Source organism: Rhinatrema bivittatum, chromosome 5 (assembly GCF_901001135.1).
Source record: "Rhinatrema bivittatum chromosome 5, aRhiBiv1.1, whole genome shotgun sequence".
In the NCBI taxonomy this organism is placed as follows: domain Eukaryota; kingdom Metazoa; phylum Chordata; class Amphibia; order Gymnophiona; family Rhinatrematidae; genus Rhinatrema; species Rhinatrema bivittatum.
In genome coordinates, this window is record NC_042619.1 from 100,761,075 (window position 1) to 100,774,649 (window position 13,575).

The 13,575-nt window shown below is 40.2% G+C and overlaps 1 protein-coding gene across 1 annotated transcript in view; it reads left to right on the top strand.

Annotated features, from left to right (window-relative positions):
• The window catches only part of BRCA2 (BRCA2 DNA repair associated), a 217,973-nt gene that overhangs the window by 23,699 nt on the left and 180,699 nt on the right, over positions 1-13,575 (top strand). The window contains 1 exon segment of the mRNA XM_029603169.1: positions 7,576-7,827. Within this exon segment, the coding sequence (XP_029459029.1) occupies positions 7,576-7,827 (252 nt within the window).

Here is a 13,575-nt window from a genome sequence, read left to right on the forward strand (position 1 = left end):
TTTCTACCAGTTTCTTTACCCTCCTCCAGTCTTTCACTCTTTCCCTCCACCAATCTTTCTTGCCAATCTCTCTCCTCTCCCTCCTCCAGTCCATTCCCCCCAGTTGCTACTGATCCAGCTGTGTGGCTGCTTGTAGTTTCACTGTATAAGTTATTTAATATAAGTGCATTCTTGCACATTTACTGCTGTGCTTTGCAATTATATGTATTCCATTTATATCAGTAAGCTTTATTTAATGTTTTATATATTATGTATGAGCATGGTGTGCATATAATTATTTTTTCTTTCATTAATAACTTTTCTATATATGGTCTATAACTGCAGGTAAAAATGAAAGGGAGGCATATGGGGGTCTGTGAAAATTTTGAAGGTTGAAAAGGGGGTCCACACTTGTAGTGGAGGGAGTTTGTGTTGATGTTAATGAGATGACACCAGAATTTGATTATTTTATTTATTTATTTATTTAACAGTTTTTTATACCGACCTTCATAGTAAGTTACCATATCGGATCGGTTTACAGTTTAACAAAGGGAAAAAAGAAAACTAGAGTAACAAATTCACGTAAACGAAAGATAACAATAAGTAGGAATAAGTCAAAGTTACAATCAACAGGGGGCGAGAACTTGGAAGCTTGCAACAAGCTGGAAAGAAGAAAGGCCAGTAAAAATAATTTTACCATAGCGTGTACAAGTTAATAAACTTAAGAACGGTACTTTAACCTGAATGTCTCAGAGTCCATTTATTTTTTCTTTGAGAAACGGAGAGCCAGACCAGGTAGGAAAGAAGGCCAACTAGTGATTGTCTGGTGGTTCAGGGAAGGCTTGGTGAAAGAGCCAGGTTTTAAGTCTTTTTCTGAAAGTTAAAAGGCTTGGCTCCAGTCTGAGGTTTGATGGGATACTGTTCCAAATAGAAGGGCCTGCTATCGAAAAGGCTCTGTCTTTGGTCATAGCGAGGCGTGTGGCTTTAGTGGGGGGAACATTATATATATATATATATATATATATATATATATATATATATACACACATATATATATTATATACATATACACATATATTATATACATATATATATACATATATATTATATATTATATATATATTTTATTTTTTTATTTATTTATTTGATTTTATATACCGACAACCGTTTGCACATCGTGCCGGTTTACAGATAACTTATAACAAATAATATATAGGCAAAGCCTTTACAAGGAACGGTTTGTAACATAAATGCAGTAACATGGCAATTAACTAGATAAATAAGTAGGGAGGGAAGGGTAGGGATATATGAGACAAAGGGAGGGGGGAGGGGGAAGGGTGAAAATGGAAGAACATAGGGAAAAGATATGTACAGGGGTTCGAGGAACAATTAATATGTACATAGGTTATATACAAAGTTTTTGTTTTTGTTTAGGTTTGAAGCTTCTTGGAGGGGGTGGGTGTCAGGTGTAGGTCCTGAGGGGGAGTGTTGGTGAGGGGTGGTGGTCGGGTTAGGGTGTTAGTAAGGGATGAAGATGATTGCGGGTATGCTTGGAGGAAGAGCCAGGTTTTGAGTTTCTTTTTGAAAGTGGGTGTGGAGGTTTCGGTGCGTAGGTCAGGAGGCATGGAGTTCCAGAGGGAAGGGCCTGCGAGAGAGAGGGCCCTATTGGTGGTGGAGATGAGTCTTGTGGATTTTATGGAAGGGGGAATAAGGGTTCCACGGAGAGAGGAGCGGGTGGGTCTCGTGGAGATACGAGGGAGGAAAGGTGGGTTTAGCCAATTGAAATGTTCGTTAGCAATACTTTTGTGGATGAGGGTAAGGGTCTTGTAAATAATTCGTGAGTGAATGGGAAGCCAATGAAGATTAACGAGGGTGGGAGTAATATGGTCTTTTTTATTGGCATTGGTTAGGATGCGTGCAGTAGCGTTTTGGAGGAGTTGTAGAGGTTTTATGTGGGTAGCAGGGAGACCAAGTAGGAGCGCATTACAGTAATCAATTTTTGAGAAGATTATGGATTGAAGTACTGTGCGGAAATCAGAGAAGTAGAGAAGGGGTTTGAGTTTTTTGAGGGTTTGTAGTTTGAAGTAACAGCTGCTAAGGATAGTTTTGATGTATGGTTTGAAGGTTAGTTGGTTATCGAGAATAACCCCCAGGTTTCTTGTGTCTGAGAGAAAATTGGGGAGGGTGGAGGGTGGAGGGAGAGAGTATGGATGCATGTTTTGAGGAGATGAGGAGGAGTTCTGTTTTTTGCGGATTAAGGGCTAGGTGCATGTCAGTGAGGAGTTGGTTTATGGAGGTGAGGATAGTGTTCCATTTTTGGAGAGCAGTGAGTACAGAATTTGTGAAGGGTATGAGGATTTGCACATCATCAGCGTAGATGAAGTGTGTAATACCCAGGTTGGAGAGGAGGTTTGTGAGGGGGAGCATGTAGATGTTAAATAGGGTGGAAGAAAGGGAGGATCCTTGGGGGACGCCACAGTCGAGATTAACAGGAGGGGATGTAAAATTGTCGGTGAGGACTGTGTAAGTTCGGTTTTGGAGGAAGGACTTTATCCATGAAAGGGCGGTACCTGTGATTCCTATGCTGATGAGAGTGTTGATGAGGATGTTATGATTTACGGTATCGAAGGCGGCGGAAATGTCTAGCATGGCGATAAGGTAGGAGTTACCAGCATCCATACCTTTGATGATAGTGTCTGTGAGGGAGAGGAGAAGGGATTCTGTACTGAGGTGTTTTCGGAAACCATATTGTGTTGGAAGGAGTATGTTGGCTTGTTCTAGGTGTTCAGAGAGACGGGAGTTAACTAGTTTCTCCATGATTTTGGAGAGGAAGGGGAGGTTGGAAATGGGACGGAGGTTAGATAGGTTGGAGGGATCGAGGGAGGGTTTTTTTAGAATGGGTTTGACCACGGCTTGTTTCAGGGGAATAGGGACAAGGCCGTGTTCCAGGGAAGAGTTCACGATTTTGGAGAGTGAAGAGGCTATTGTTTTAGGAATAGCGAGAAGTAATTTAGTGGGGATAGTTTCTGAGGGGTGGGAAGAGGGTCTCATCTTTTTTAAAATGTTTTCTATTTCTAGGGTAGAGGAGGGTTCAAATGAGGAGAGAGGGGTGAGAGTGTGTGGGGTGGGGGGGGTTATACTGTTGGTGTTAGAGGAATTTTTGGTGTTAGGGTTAAACTTGGCGGTGATATTTGATATTTTGTTCTTAAAGAAGAGGGCAATTTCATTGCATCGTGTCTGTGAGGAGGGGACTTGGGGGGTAGACATGATGGGTTTAGTGAGATTTGAGACTAAGGTAAATAGGGCCTTTGGGTTGAATTGGAGGTGTTGAATTTTTTTGGCATAGTATTCTTTTTTTGTTGTTTGAATGGCATTTCTGTATGCATGCATGAGTTGGTAATAGATGGTTTTTGAGGCAGGAGTGGGATGTTTGCGCCATAGTCTTTCTGCTGCTCTAAGCTTGGTTTTTTGGGTTTTAAGTGTCTGGGTGTACCAGGGTTTTTTGGATGATTTGGGTTGTGTGATTGTTTTTCGGATGACTGGGCATAATTTGTTAGCGATTTCTTGGGTAGTTTCGGTCCAGGAGGATATGGCACTATCTGCTGTCTCCAAGTTAATGTAATTTGGGATGTTGGAGCAAGCCGTGGCAAGGGTTTCTAGGGGACAGGTTTTACGAAATTGGAAGGATTTAGGCTGAGAGGGAGAGGGTGTAGATGGGGTTTGTAGAGAGAGGGTTGTGTTGATGATGGAGTGGTCGGACCAGGGGACGGGGAGGCATGTGGGGGAGTGGATGACGTTGATGAGCGAGTTGGTGAAAATAAGGTCGAGGGTGTGACCAGCTTTATGGGTTGGGGAGTGGATAAGTTGGGTGAAGCCCATTGCGTCTAAGGAGGAGATGAAGGTTTCGCATGGTGGGGATTGTGGAACGGAATCAACATGGAGGTTAAAATCGCCGAGGAGTATCGTGGGGATGTCGGGAGAGAGGGAAATGGTGAGGAATTCAATGAGGGGGGAGGGGTCTTTTTCTAGAAGGCCAGGAGGGGTATAGATAAGGCAGATTTGTAGAGATTGCGATTTGAAAAGGCCTACTTCGTATTGATTGGGAATATTGCAGTTTTGTGAGGTAAGCTTGAATTCTTTTTTAGCTATGAGGAGTAGGCCCCCTCCTCTTTTCTTTTTGCGGGGGATGGAAAAAATGTCATAGGTTTCAGAAGGAAGTTGGTTAATAAGGGGGGTGTCACAGGGTTTGAACCAGGTTTCGGTAACAGCAAGAATTTCTGGTTTGGAGTCAGTTAAAATATCATGGAGAAGATGTGTTTTTTGTCTTAGGGATTGGGCATTAATGAGTAGAAGGGAAATGAGGGAGATGGTGAGGGCTTGCGGGGTGAGAGAAATGGGGATGGAGGTCAGACGCCTTTTTAGAGTGTTGTGGTGGGAGAAAAGGGGGAGGGAAGGTTTTGAGGGGTGTCCGATTAGATAGTTGGGGGGACAGGGGTGAGTGTGTGGGGGCATTATTGGGTAGAGGGCTAGCAAGGGAGTATTGTGGAGAAGGACAATTGTGAGCTGCAGGCACAGTAAAACAATTGAACAGAATAATGCAGTTGTAGCAGATTGATACAGATGTAGGCTCTGTGGTGCAAATGTATAGGTTAAAGCAGTTTAACAACATTAGAGTACTTGACCGGAATAATGCAATTGAAACGGAAGATGTACAATTTAACAAAGTACAGGGTACAGCAATTTACCAGAGGAATGCAGTAGAAAAGATTAATGCAGTTTGTCATACTTAAATTAATAGCACAGAGTAGGTTGGCATATGGATAATGTGTTTTATAATATGCAGATACTGTTAAGTATTTTACGCTATGAGTTTAGCCAAGAAGGTCATATGAAAGTCTTCTGAAGGAGACACACTTACGTGTGATGCGCTTGATGTGGGGTCCAAGGTGTTGGTAGGGCTGAAATTTGTGGTCTAAGGCTTGTCTTTAATGATCGTGGTTCTCTTGGTGAGGGTACTTGTCTCCAATTGACTGACGGCTGCTTCTGGCGGTGTGTTCTTGGCTTTAGTGAAATTGCTAGAAACAGCTTAGGAGGACTAGTGGGGTGCTGCTTGGGGTGAGCGAGGGGCGAACCGAAGGGGCGAAACAAAGGGGCAGGCCCCTTTGTCGCGCTCCTTCGTGCGCGCGACGCCCGGCGCACGGCGCCTAGCTTCCGCCTATCAATTTAAGCGGAAGGGGCTGTCCCCCGATTGGCAGTGCGGCTGAAGCAGATGATTGGTTCCGGCGAGGAAGGAGGCGGAGAAGAGGCGCGGTTGTTATCGGGGCAGCCTCGTGGTCGGCGCTGGAGCTGCCGTGGGTAAGCTGAAAATTTAAAGGCCTTACCCCGGCAGGTCTCGGCGCCGAATGCGCAGGCCCTCAGCGATCCCGAAACTCCTTTTGCAGCGAAATATATATATATATATATATATATATATATATATATATATATGTGTGTTTAGACTTTGACAAATGTACATAAAGAGGTATATTTATTAATAAAGAAAGCAACACCGTTTACTAGCTGATTGTTGTGAGCGTACCTTTGACTGTCTGCTTTTTGGTGTCCTTAATTAGAATAGCAGTTGCGAAACACACACTTTGTCAACTGGATAGCAGATTGCATCCATCATGGCTATAACTTAGCAGGTCTTAAACTCATGGACTTAGTCAAGGCTCATCATATGCGAGCTGTGATTTTTTCCATTGCTCACCTCTGAGAGGCACCCGTTGAAGACATGTGCAAAACTGTAACGTGGTCTTCAGTCCACACATTCCGCTCCCTTACTGCCGTGATAACATTTCAAGGACTGAGAGTAGATTTGGTCAAGCAGTTTTGTGGTGTCCTCCTCTCCTCCTTTCATGGGAAATTGTTCCATGCATTTGCGATCTAGATTCAGATAACTTTATTGGCATGACAATTTTACATTTGTTGTCATATAATACATAGAATGATTAACCCTTTTTAGCCACATATCATGACTTCTTGAGACTTAGAAGGTAAACTCAGCACTAGTATTAAAAAAAAAAAAAAAAAAAAAGTAATGCAAACCACTGGACATACAGGGAAACATAGAATATGACAGAGATAAGGGACTTAAGCTTCATCTGTCTGCTCAGATTCATTCCTGGTACAGTGACATAGACTCCAATGTGCTTTCTCCTTACCTCCTCAAGACCAGACATCCTCTGTGCTTCTCATGCTCGCCTGAATTCTTTGTGATTCATAAAATTTATTAGCATGACAATTTGTGCATGAATTGCCAAAGTAATATATAAAGGAAGAAAAAAAAGTACATAGAATGGTAAATTAAAATTACAGGATTTATAAAGGTCAATAACAATCCTCTTGTTCTGGTGCTGGTCCATTTTGTCCCTGGTTATGTCTTATTTCTGACCTGATGGCAGGATACAATGTTTTGCTGCTATAGCTATTTATTATAGAGGTTTTCCTGCCTGTTTTTGTGAACATCTTTCATTTTCTCCTTTAGTTTTGGGACATGGCATCTTTGATTATATTTGTATTTTGTATAGCACAAGAAGAAATGCATTTCTGTTTCTATTTCTTCAGTGTTGCATTGCTTGCAGGGTCTAGTGTCTTGGGGTTTCCAGTTCAGCTTTTGTCTGCACATTTTATAATTTGTGGTCATTCATTTTGTATTCATTGAGGGTTTCTTTTTTAGCATGTATAACTGAGGTGAGGTATTCTGCTAGAGTGTAATGTCTGTGTAGGGATCTATAGCAGTCCCCCTATGTTCTCCAGTCTGTGCTTCCCAGCAGGAAGTTTATCGATGTTCTAGGGCATGTTGCAATATGTGCTGTCTTTCACTGTCTACTTCCACCACCTTTTCTGAGAGACATTTCATGCATTCACCACCCTTATTGTGAAAAATTCCTGATCTGGCTCCTGAGTCTACCTCCTTGAAGCATCATACCATAACTTATTTTTCCAGAGCATTCTTTCTGAGAAAACGTTTGCTGCTTATGTAAAACTCAAAGCAGCTCTGAGCTATACATGCAGCCTGTGGTATTTGAATATGCAACTGTTTTCATTAAGGCAAACTTGAGGAGAAGAAGAAAGGAGGAGATTAGTAATACCCAGTTACAGGAGGCGTTTGCATTTGTGCACAATATAAAATGACTTTTTTCCAAAATTGAAATACTATCTATCTCAAAACTTGGTAAATTTTACATTTTTTCACTTTTGAGGTGTGTTAAAAATCAATATTTTCTGAGATTCCTGGATAATGAGGTTTCTTGTTTTGTCTACAGGTCACATATTGGTGAATTCAAGAACAGAAACTTTTGTGTTTTTTGAAAGATCACCAGTATTCCTAATATAAAAAGTTTGACTCTGTTAATTATTTGGGTGGTATTTCAATGGAATGCCTTTTTTGTATATAATTTTTATATTGATAAATTCTCATGTTTTCTGTCAGCGATTCTGTTACATTTCTATTGCTTTAGTTTTTTTTAATATGTTCTAGGCCTGTTTTACTGAATTACATGGGTCTTTTTCTGCCATTATTTACTATGTTACTGTGTTTCTTGGGATTTTCAGATTTGGGACCGATAAGTCTTAACTGGTTTGACGAGCTCACTGCAGAAGCTCTCCCATATAACCCTAAAACTTCAGAAGAAACTGAATACAAAACTGACTTGCCTTATAATTATGGTTTTAAAACACCAAAGCGAAAGCAACCTATGTGCAGCCAGCTAGCATCAACGCCAAGAATTTTCAAAGAATTGCCTTTAACTTCACCACCGTTTTCCTCTCCAATAAAGAAACTATGTCAAAGTAGATCTGAGGAAGGTGAGTGATTCTATTGTGCTTACATTTATTCTGGGTCCTGACATGCTTTCTTAGTCATTTATTACAATTAGGACTAATAGTACTGGCAACAGACAAATGCTTTAGAGTAGACACCTACTACATTGAATTCCCTATATAACTCTGATACTGTTGCTGATCCCTAAACTAGCTGTACCCTAGGTAATACACTCCTCTGTGAAGCTAATATCATCCATCCAAGGACAAAGCTTAGACTACCAAATTCATGCTACTAAGGATGAGAGCCATGTTAGGATCTCAGGGTTTCTAAGGAGGCGTCAAGCATGCTCTGACTAGCTTCCTGATTTCTTGAGTTTAGTATCCATCATATCCTTCAAAGGGCATTATTTTTGCCTTCATAAATGAAAAAAGGGCATCACACCTAGCCCCTGTATCTGTACAAAATATCTTTTCATGAAGTTAATTATCATCCGTGCATTTTTATATGAGAGTTTTAGTGCGTACAAATCAGCATACATTTTTTAAGAAAAATATTTGCTTAAATCAGAAATATTTACTACTTATCTTTTCATTTATTTTACAAGTTGCTGATTGGTGCATGACTGTTTTGGGTTCAGCGTTTATCCCCATGATTAATATTCTCTTCTGAGATGGATTGTAATTTTGTAGTTTTGGTGTTTTAATTGAGAAAATAAACAGTGTAGAATTTTCTAACAGTCCTTTATTTATTTAATTTATTTAAAAGTGTTTATATACCGCTTTTACAAATATTATTTAATCAAAATGCTTTACAATATGAAACATACATAATAAAAAACATGAAATTAAAAGAACTAAACTAAAAGTAAAATTAAAAATATCAATAAAATAGAAGAATAAGAACAATCATAACAGAAAAAAAACCCACCATAACTAAGTAAAAACTAGTCATACATCAAGTGCCTAAAATACCGCAGTAATGTAATTTGATGGGTGGGTGAAGGAGGGAAGAGCACGAAGGAGTGGAGTGTGTAGACAGGTTATAAATATTTCATATCTTGGTTTTTGAAAGCAAGTTTAAATAGATGAGTTTTTAAAGATTTTTTAAATTGTTGTGTATTAGGAATATGACGGAGAGAGTTGGATAGAGAATTCCAGAGTATTGGCCTGGCCATGGAAAAAGTTATTTTTCGAGCGATGTCAAGTCTAGCTAAACGGACTGAAGGAATATCAAGAAGGTTTTTTGATACAGATCTTAAATGTTGCATTGGTTTGTAGATAGGTAATATTGAACATAACCAGGTTGAGGAAGGATTATATATAAGAAAATAAATTATGGATAAGATTTTATACTGAATTCTAAATTTTATTGGAAGCCAGAAGAAAGAGTAAAGGATTGGAGTTATATGATTTCTAAGTGAAGTGCCAGAAAGTATATGTGCAGCGGCGTTCTGAACCAATTGTAAAGGATGAATAGTAAGCCCAGGTAGAGTGCATTGCAGTAGACAAGACCGGAAAACACAAATGATTGCAGAACAGTTCGAAAATCGTGATGAAACAGCATGGGACGGAGACGTCTTAATAGGTGAAGTTTGTAAAAAGATTTTTTAATTACAGCAGAAATATATTGTATCATGGATAGATCTGAATTTAATATTCCCAGATTGGGTGGATGCTTTACAATCGTTTAAAAAAAAGATGAGAGGGGGAACCGATGTTGGAACTAGAGACTGATGTTAAATGAACTGGAGTGGAGGAGTAACCTAGTGGTTAGAGCAGTGGGCTAAGAACCAGGAGTCCAGGGTTCGAGTCCTGCTGTCGCTCCTTGTGACCTTGGGCAAGTCACTTTATCCTCTATTGCCTCAGGTGCAAACAGATTGTAAACCCCCTGGGGATAGAGAAATACCTACAGTAACTGAATGTAATCCACTTTGAAGCAGTGAAAAAAGTGCAAAAAGCAGAATATAAATCTAAATAAATTTCAGTTGTGGAAGAGTTTAATTTTAGACGATTATGAAATAGCCAAGTATTGATAGTATTCAAATATAAGATCACCATAGAAAGAGTAGAAGACCAAGAAAAATTCTAAGGAACCAGAAACTGAATATTGTCAGCATAAATTTTGAATTGAATATTTAGAGAGGAAAGGATATGACAGAGAGGAAGCAGATAGATATTAAAAAGAATAGGAGATAAGGAAGAACCTTGAGGGACACCGGATCAGATCGTGTATTGCTCTGATGAATGATTATCAATGTTAATTTGTTGTGTATGGCCTGATAGGAAGGATGAGAACCAGTTTAGAACAGTAGCAGAAATACCTATAGATCGTAAGCCTGAGATAAGAATCTGGTGATCTAGGGTGTCAAAAGCTGCAGAAATATCTAAGAAAACCATGATAAAGTCCACATTGGAGTCGAAGCCTCACAGTAGAGTATCAAAAGAGGAAAGAAGAAGAGTTTCTGTAGAATGGCCCTTACGGAAGCCATGCTGTCCAGAGTTAAAATGTCATGTTCAGAAGGAAAGTCTTTCAGTTGATGTAAAACTACTGATTCTAACAGTTTCGCCAGAGAGGATAGTGATGCAATGGGTTTAAGATTATTTGGATCTAAGGGATCTTTAGATTTGATTTTTATTATCGGAAGAATGGAGATTTGCTTAAGACTGTCTGGAAACTGACCGGATTCAAAGGACTGATTTATCATTGCATAGAGAAACTTACTAACGAAGGGGCCCTGAGGATTTAAAAAGGGAACCTGAGCATGGATTCAGAGGTGAGTTAGAGACGTGAAGGTGGCGGACCTCACGCATCACCTAGATAAGATTTTAGACAGTGCTGGGGAGGAGCCAGCTGTCGTGGTACATGTGGGCACCAACGACATAGGAAAATGTGGGAGGGAGGTTCTGGAAGCCAAATTTAGGCTCTTAGGTTGAAAGCTTAAATCCAGAACCTCCCGGGTAGCATTCTCTGAAATGCTCCCTGTTCCACGCACAGGTCACCAGAGGCAGGTAGAGCTCCGGAGTCTCAATGCGTGGATGAGACGATGGTGCAAGGAAGAGGGATTCAGTTTTGTTAGGAACTGGGGAACCTTTTGGGGAAAGGGGAGTCTCTTCCGAAGGGATGGGCTCCACCTTAACCAGGGTAGAACCAGACTGCTGGCGCTAACCTTCAAAAAGGAGAGAGAGCAGCTTTTAAACTAGAACATAGGGGAAAGCCGACAGTCGCTCAGCAGTGCATGGTTCGGAGAGAGGTATCTTCAAAGGATACTAATGATGCATTAGAATTAGGGCATCCCGACAGTGAGGTTCCAATAATAAGAAAAGTAGTCCAAGTAGTCGGTGGAAGGGAGTGGGCAGTGGAGTGCCTCAGGGATCTGTATTGGGACCCTCACTTTTCAATATGTTTATAAATGATCTGGAAAGAAATACGACGAGTGAGATAATCAAATTTGCAGATGATACAAAATTGTTCAGAGTAGTTAAATCACAAGCAGATTGTGATAAATTGCAGGAAGACCTTGTAAGACTGGAAAATTGGGCATCAAAATGGCAGATGACATTTAATGTGGATAAGTGCAAGGTGATGCATATAGGGAAAAATAACCCATTCTATAGTTACACAATGTTAGGTTCCATATTAGGTGCTACAACCCAAGAAAGAGATCTAGGTGTCATAGTGCATAACACATTGAAATCGTCTGTTCAGTGTGCTGCAGCCGTCAAAAAAGGCAAACAGAATGTTGGGAATTATTAGAAAGGGAATGGAGAATAAAACGGAAAATGTCATAATGCCTCTGTATCGCTCCATGGTGAGACTGCACCTTGAATACTGTGTACAATTCTGGTCGCTGCATCTCAAAAAAGATATAATTGCGATGGAGAAGGTACAGAGAAGGGCTACCAAAATGATAAGGGGAATGGAACAGCTCCCCTATGAGGAAAGACTAAAGAGGTTAGGACTTTTCAGCTTGGAGAAGAGACGGCTGAGGGGGGATATGATAGAGGTGTTTAAAATCATGAGAGGTCTAGAATGGGTAGATGTGAATCGGTTATTTACTCTTTCGGATAATAGAAAGACTAGGGGGCATTCCATGAAGTTAGCATGTGGCACATTTAAAACTAATCGGAGAAAGTTCTTTTTAACTCAACGCACAATTAAACTCTGGGATTTGTTGCCAGAGGATGTGGTTAGTGCAGTTAGTATAGCTGTGTTTAAAAAAGGATTGGATAAGTTCTTGGAGAAATCCATTATCTGCTATTAATTAAGTTGACTTAGAAAATAGCCACTGCTATTCTAGCAACGGTAACATGGAATAGACTTAGTTTTTTGGTACTTGCCAGGTTCTTATGGCCTGGATTGGCCACTGTTGGAAACAGGATGCTGGGCTTGATGGACCCTTGGTCTGACCCAGTATTGCATGTTCTTATGTTCTTAAGTGCCTGTAACTAAAAATTCACCTGAGCTAAAAAATTCTAACTTATCCCTATGAAAATACAAACAAAAAACAAACTTTGAAATGTTTGTATGCTAATGCCAGAAGTCTAAGAAGTAAGATGGGAGAATTAGAATGTATAGCAGTGAATGATGACATAGACAGAATTGGCATCTCAGAGACATGGTGGAAGGAGGACAACCAATGGGACAGTGCTATACCGGGATACAAATTATATCGCAACGACAGAGAGGAGCACCCAGGAGGCGATTTGGTGCTTTATGTCCAGGATGCATAGAGTTCAACAGGATAAACATCCTGCATGAGACTAAATGCACAATTGAATCTTTATGGGTAGAAATCCCTTGTGTGTCGGGGAAGACTATAGTGATAGGAGTATACTATCGTCCACCTGGTCAAGATGGTGAGACTGATAGCGAAATGCTAAGAGAAATTAGGGAAGCTAACCAAATTGGTTGTGTGGTAATAATGGGAGACTTCAATTACCCCAATAATGACTGGGTAAATGTATCATCGGGACACGCTAGAGTGATACAGTTCCTGGATGGAATAAATGATAGCTTTATGGAGCAATTGGTTCAGGAACAGACGAGAGAGGGAGCAAATTTAGATCTAATTCTCAGTGGAGCACAGGATTTGGTGAGAGAGGTAACGGTGGTGGGGCCGCTTGGCAATAGTGATCATAATATGATCAAATTTGAATTAATGACTGGAAGGGGACAGTAAGCAAATCCACGGCTCTCGTGCTAAACTTTCAAAAGGGAAACTTTGATAAAATGAGAAAAATAGAAAAAAACTGAAAGGAGCAGCTACAAAAGTAAAATGTGTGCAAAAGTGTGGTTATTGTTAAAAAAAAATACCATCCTAGAAGCACAGTCCAGATGTATTCCACACATTAAGAAAGGTAGAAAGAAGGCAAAACGATTACCGGCATGGTTAAAAGGGGAGGTGAAAGAAGCTATTTTAGCCAAAAGATCTTCATTCAAAAATTGGAAGAAGGATCCAAAAGAAGAAAATAGGATAATGCATAAACGTTGGCAAGTTAAATGTAAGACATTGATAAGACAGGCTAAGAGATAATTTGAAAAGAAGTTGGCCGTAGAGGCAACTCACAGTAAAAAATCTTAAAAATATATCCGAAGCAGCCTGTGAGGGAGTCAGTTGAACCGTTAGATGATCGAGGGGTTAAAGGGGCACTTACAGAAGATAAGGCCATCGCGGAAAGATTAAATGATTTCTTTGCTTTGGTGTTTACTGAAGAGGATGTTGGGGAGGTACCCGTACTGGAGAAGGTTTTCATGGGTAATGATTCAGATGGACTGAACCAAATCACAGT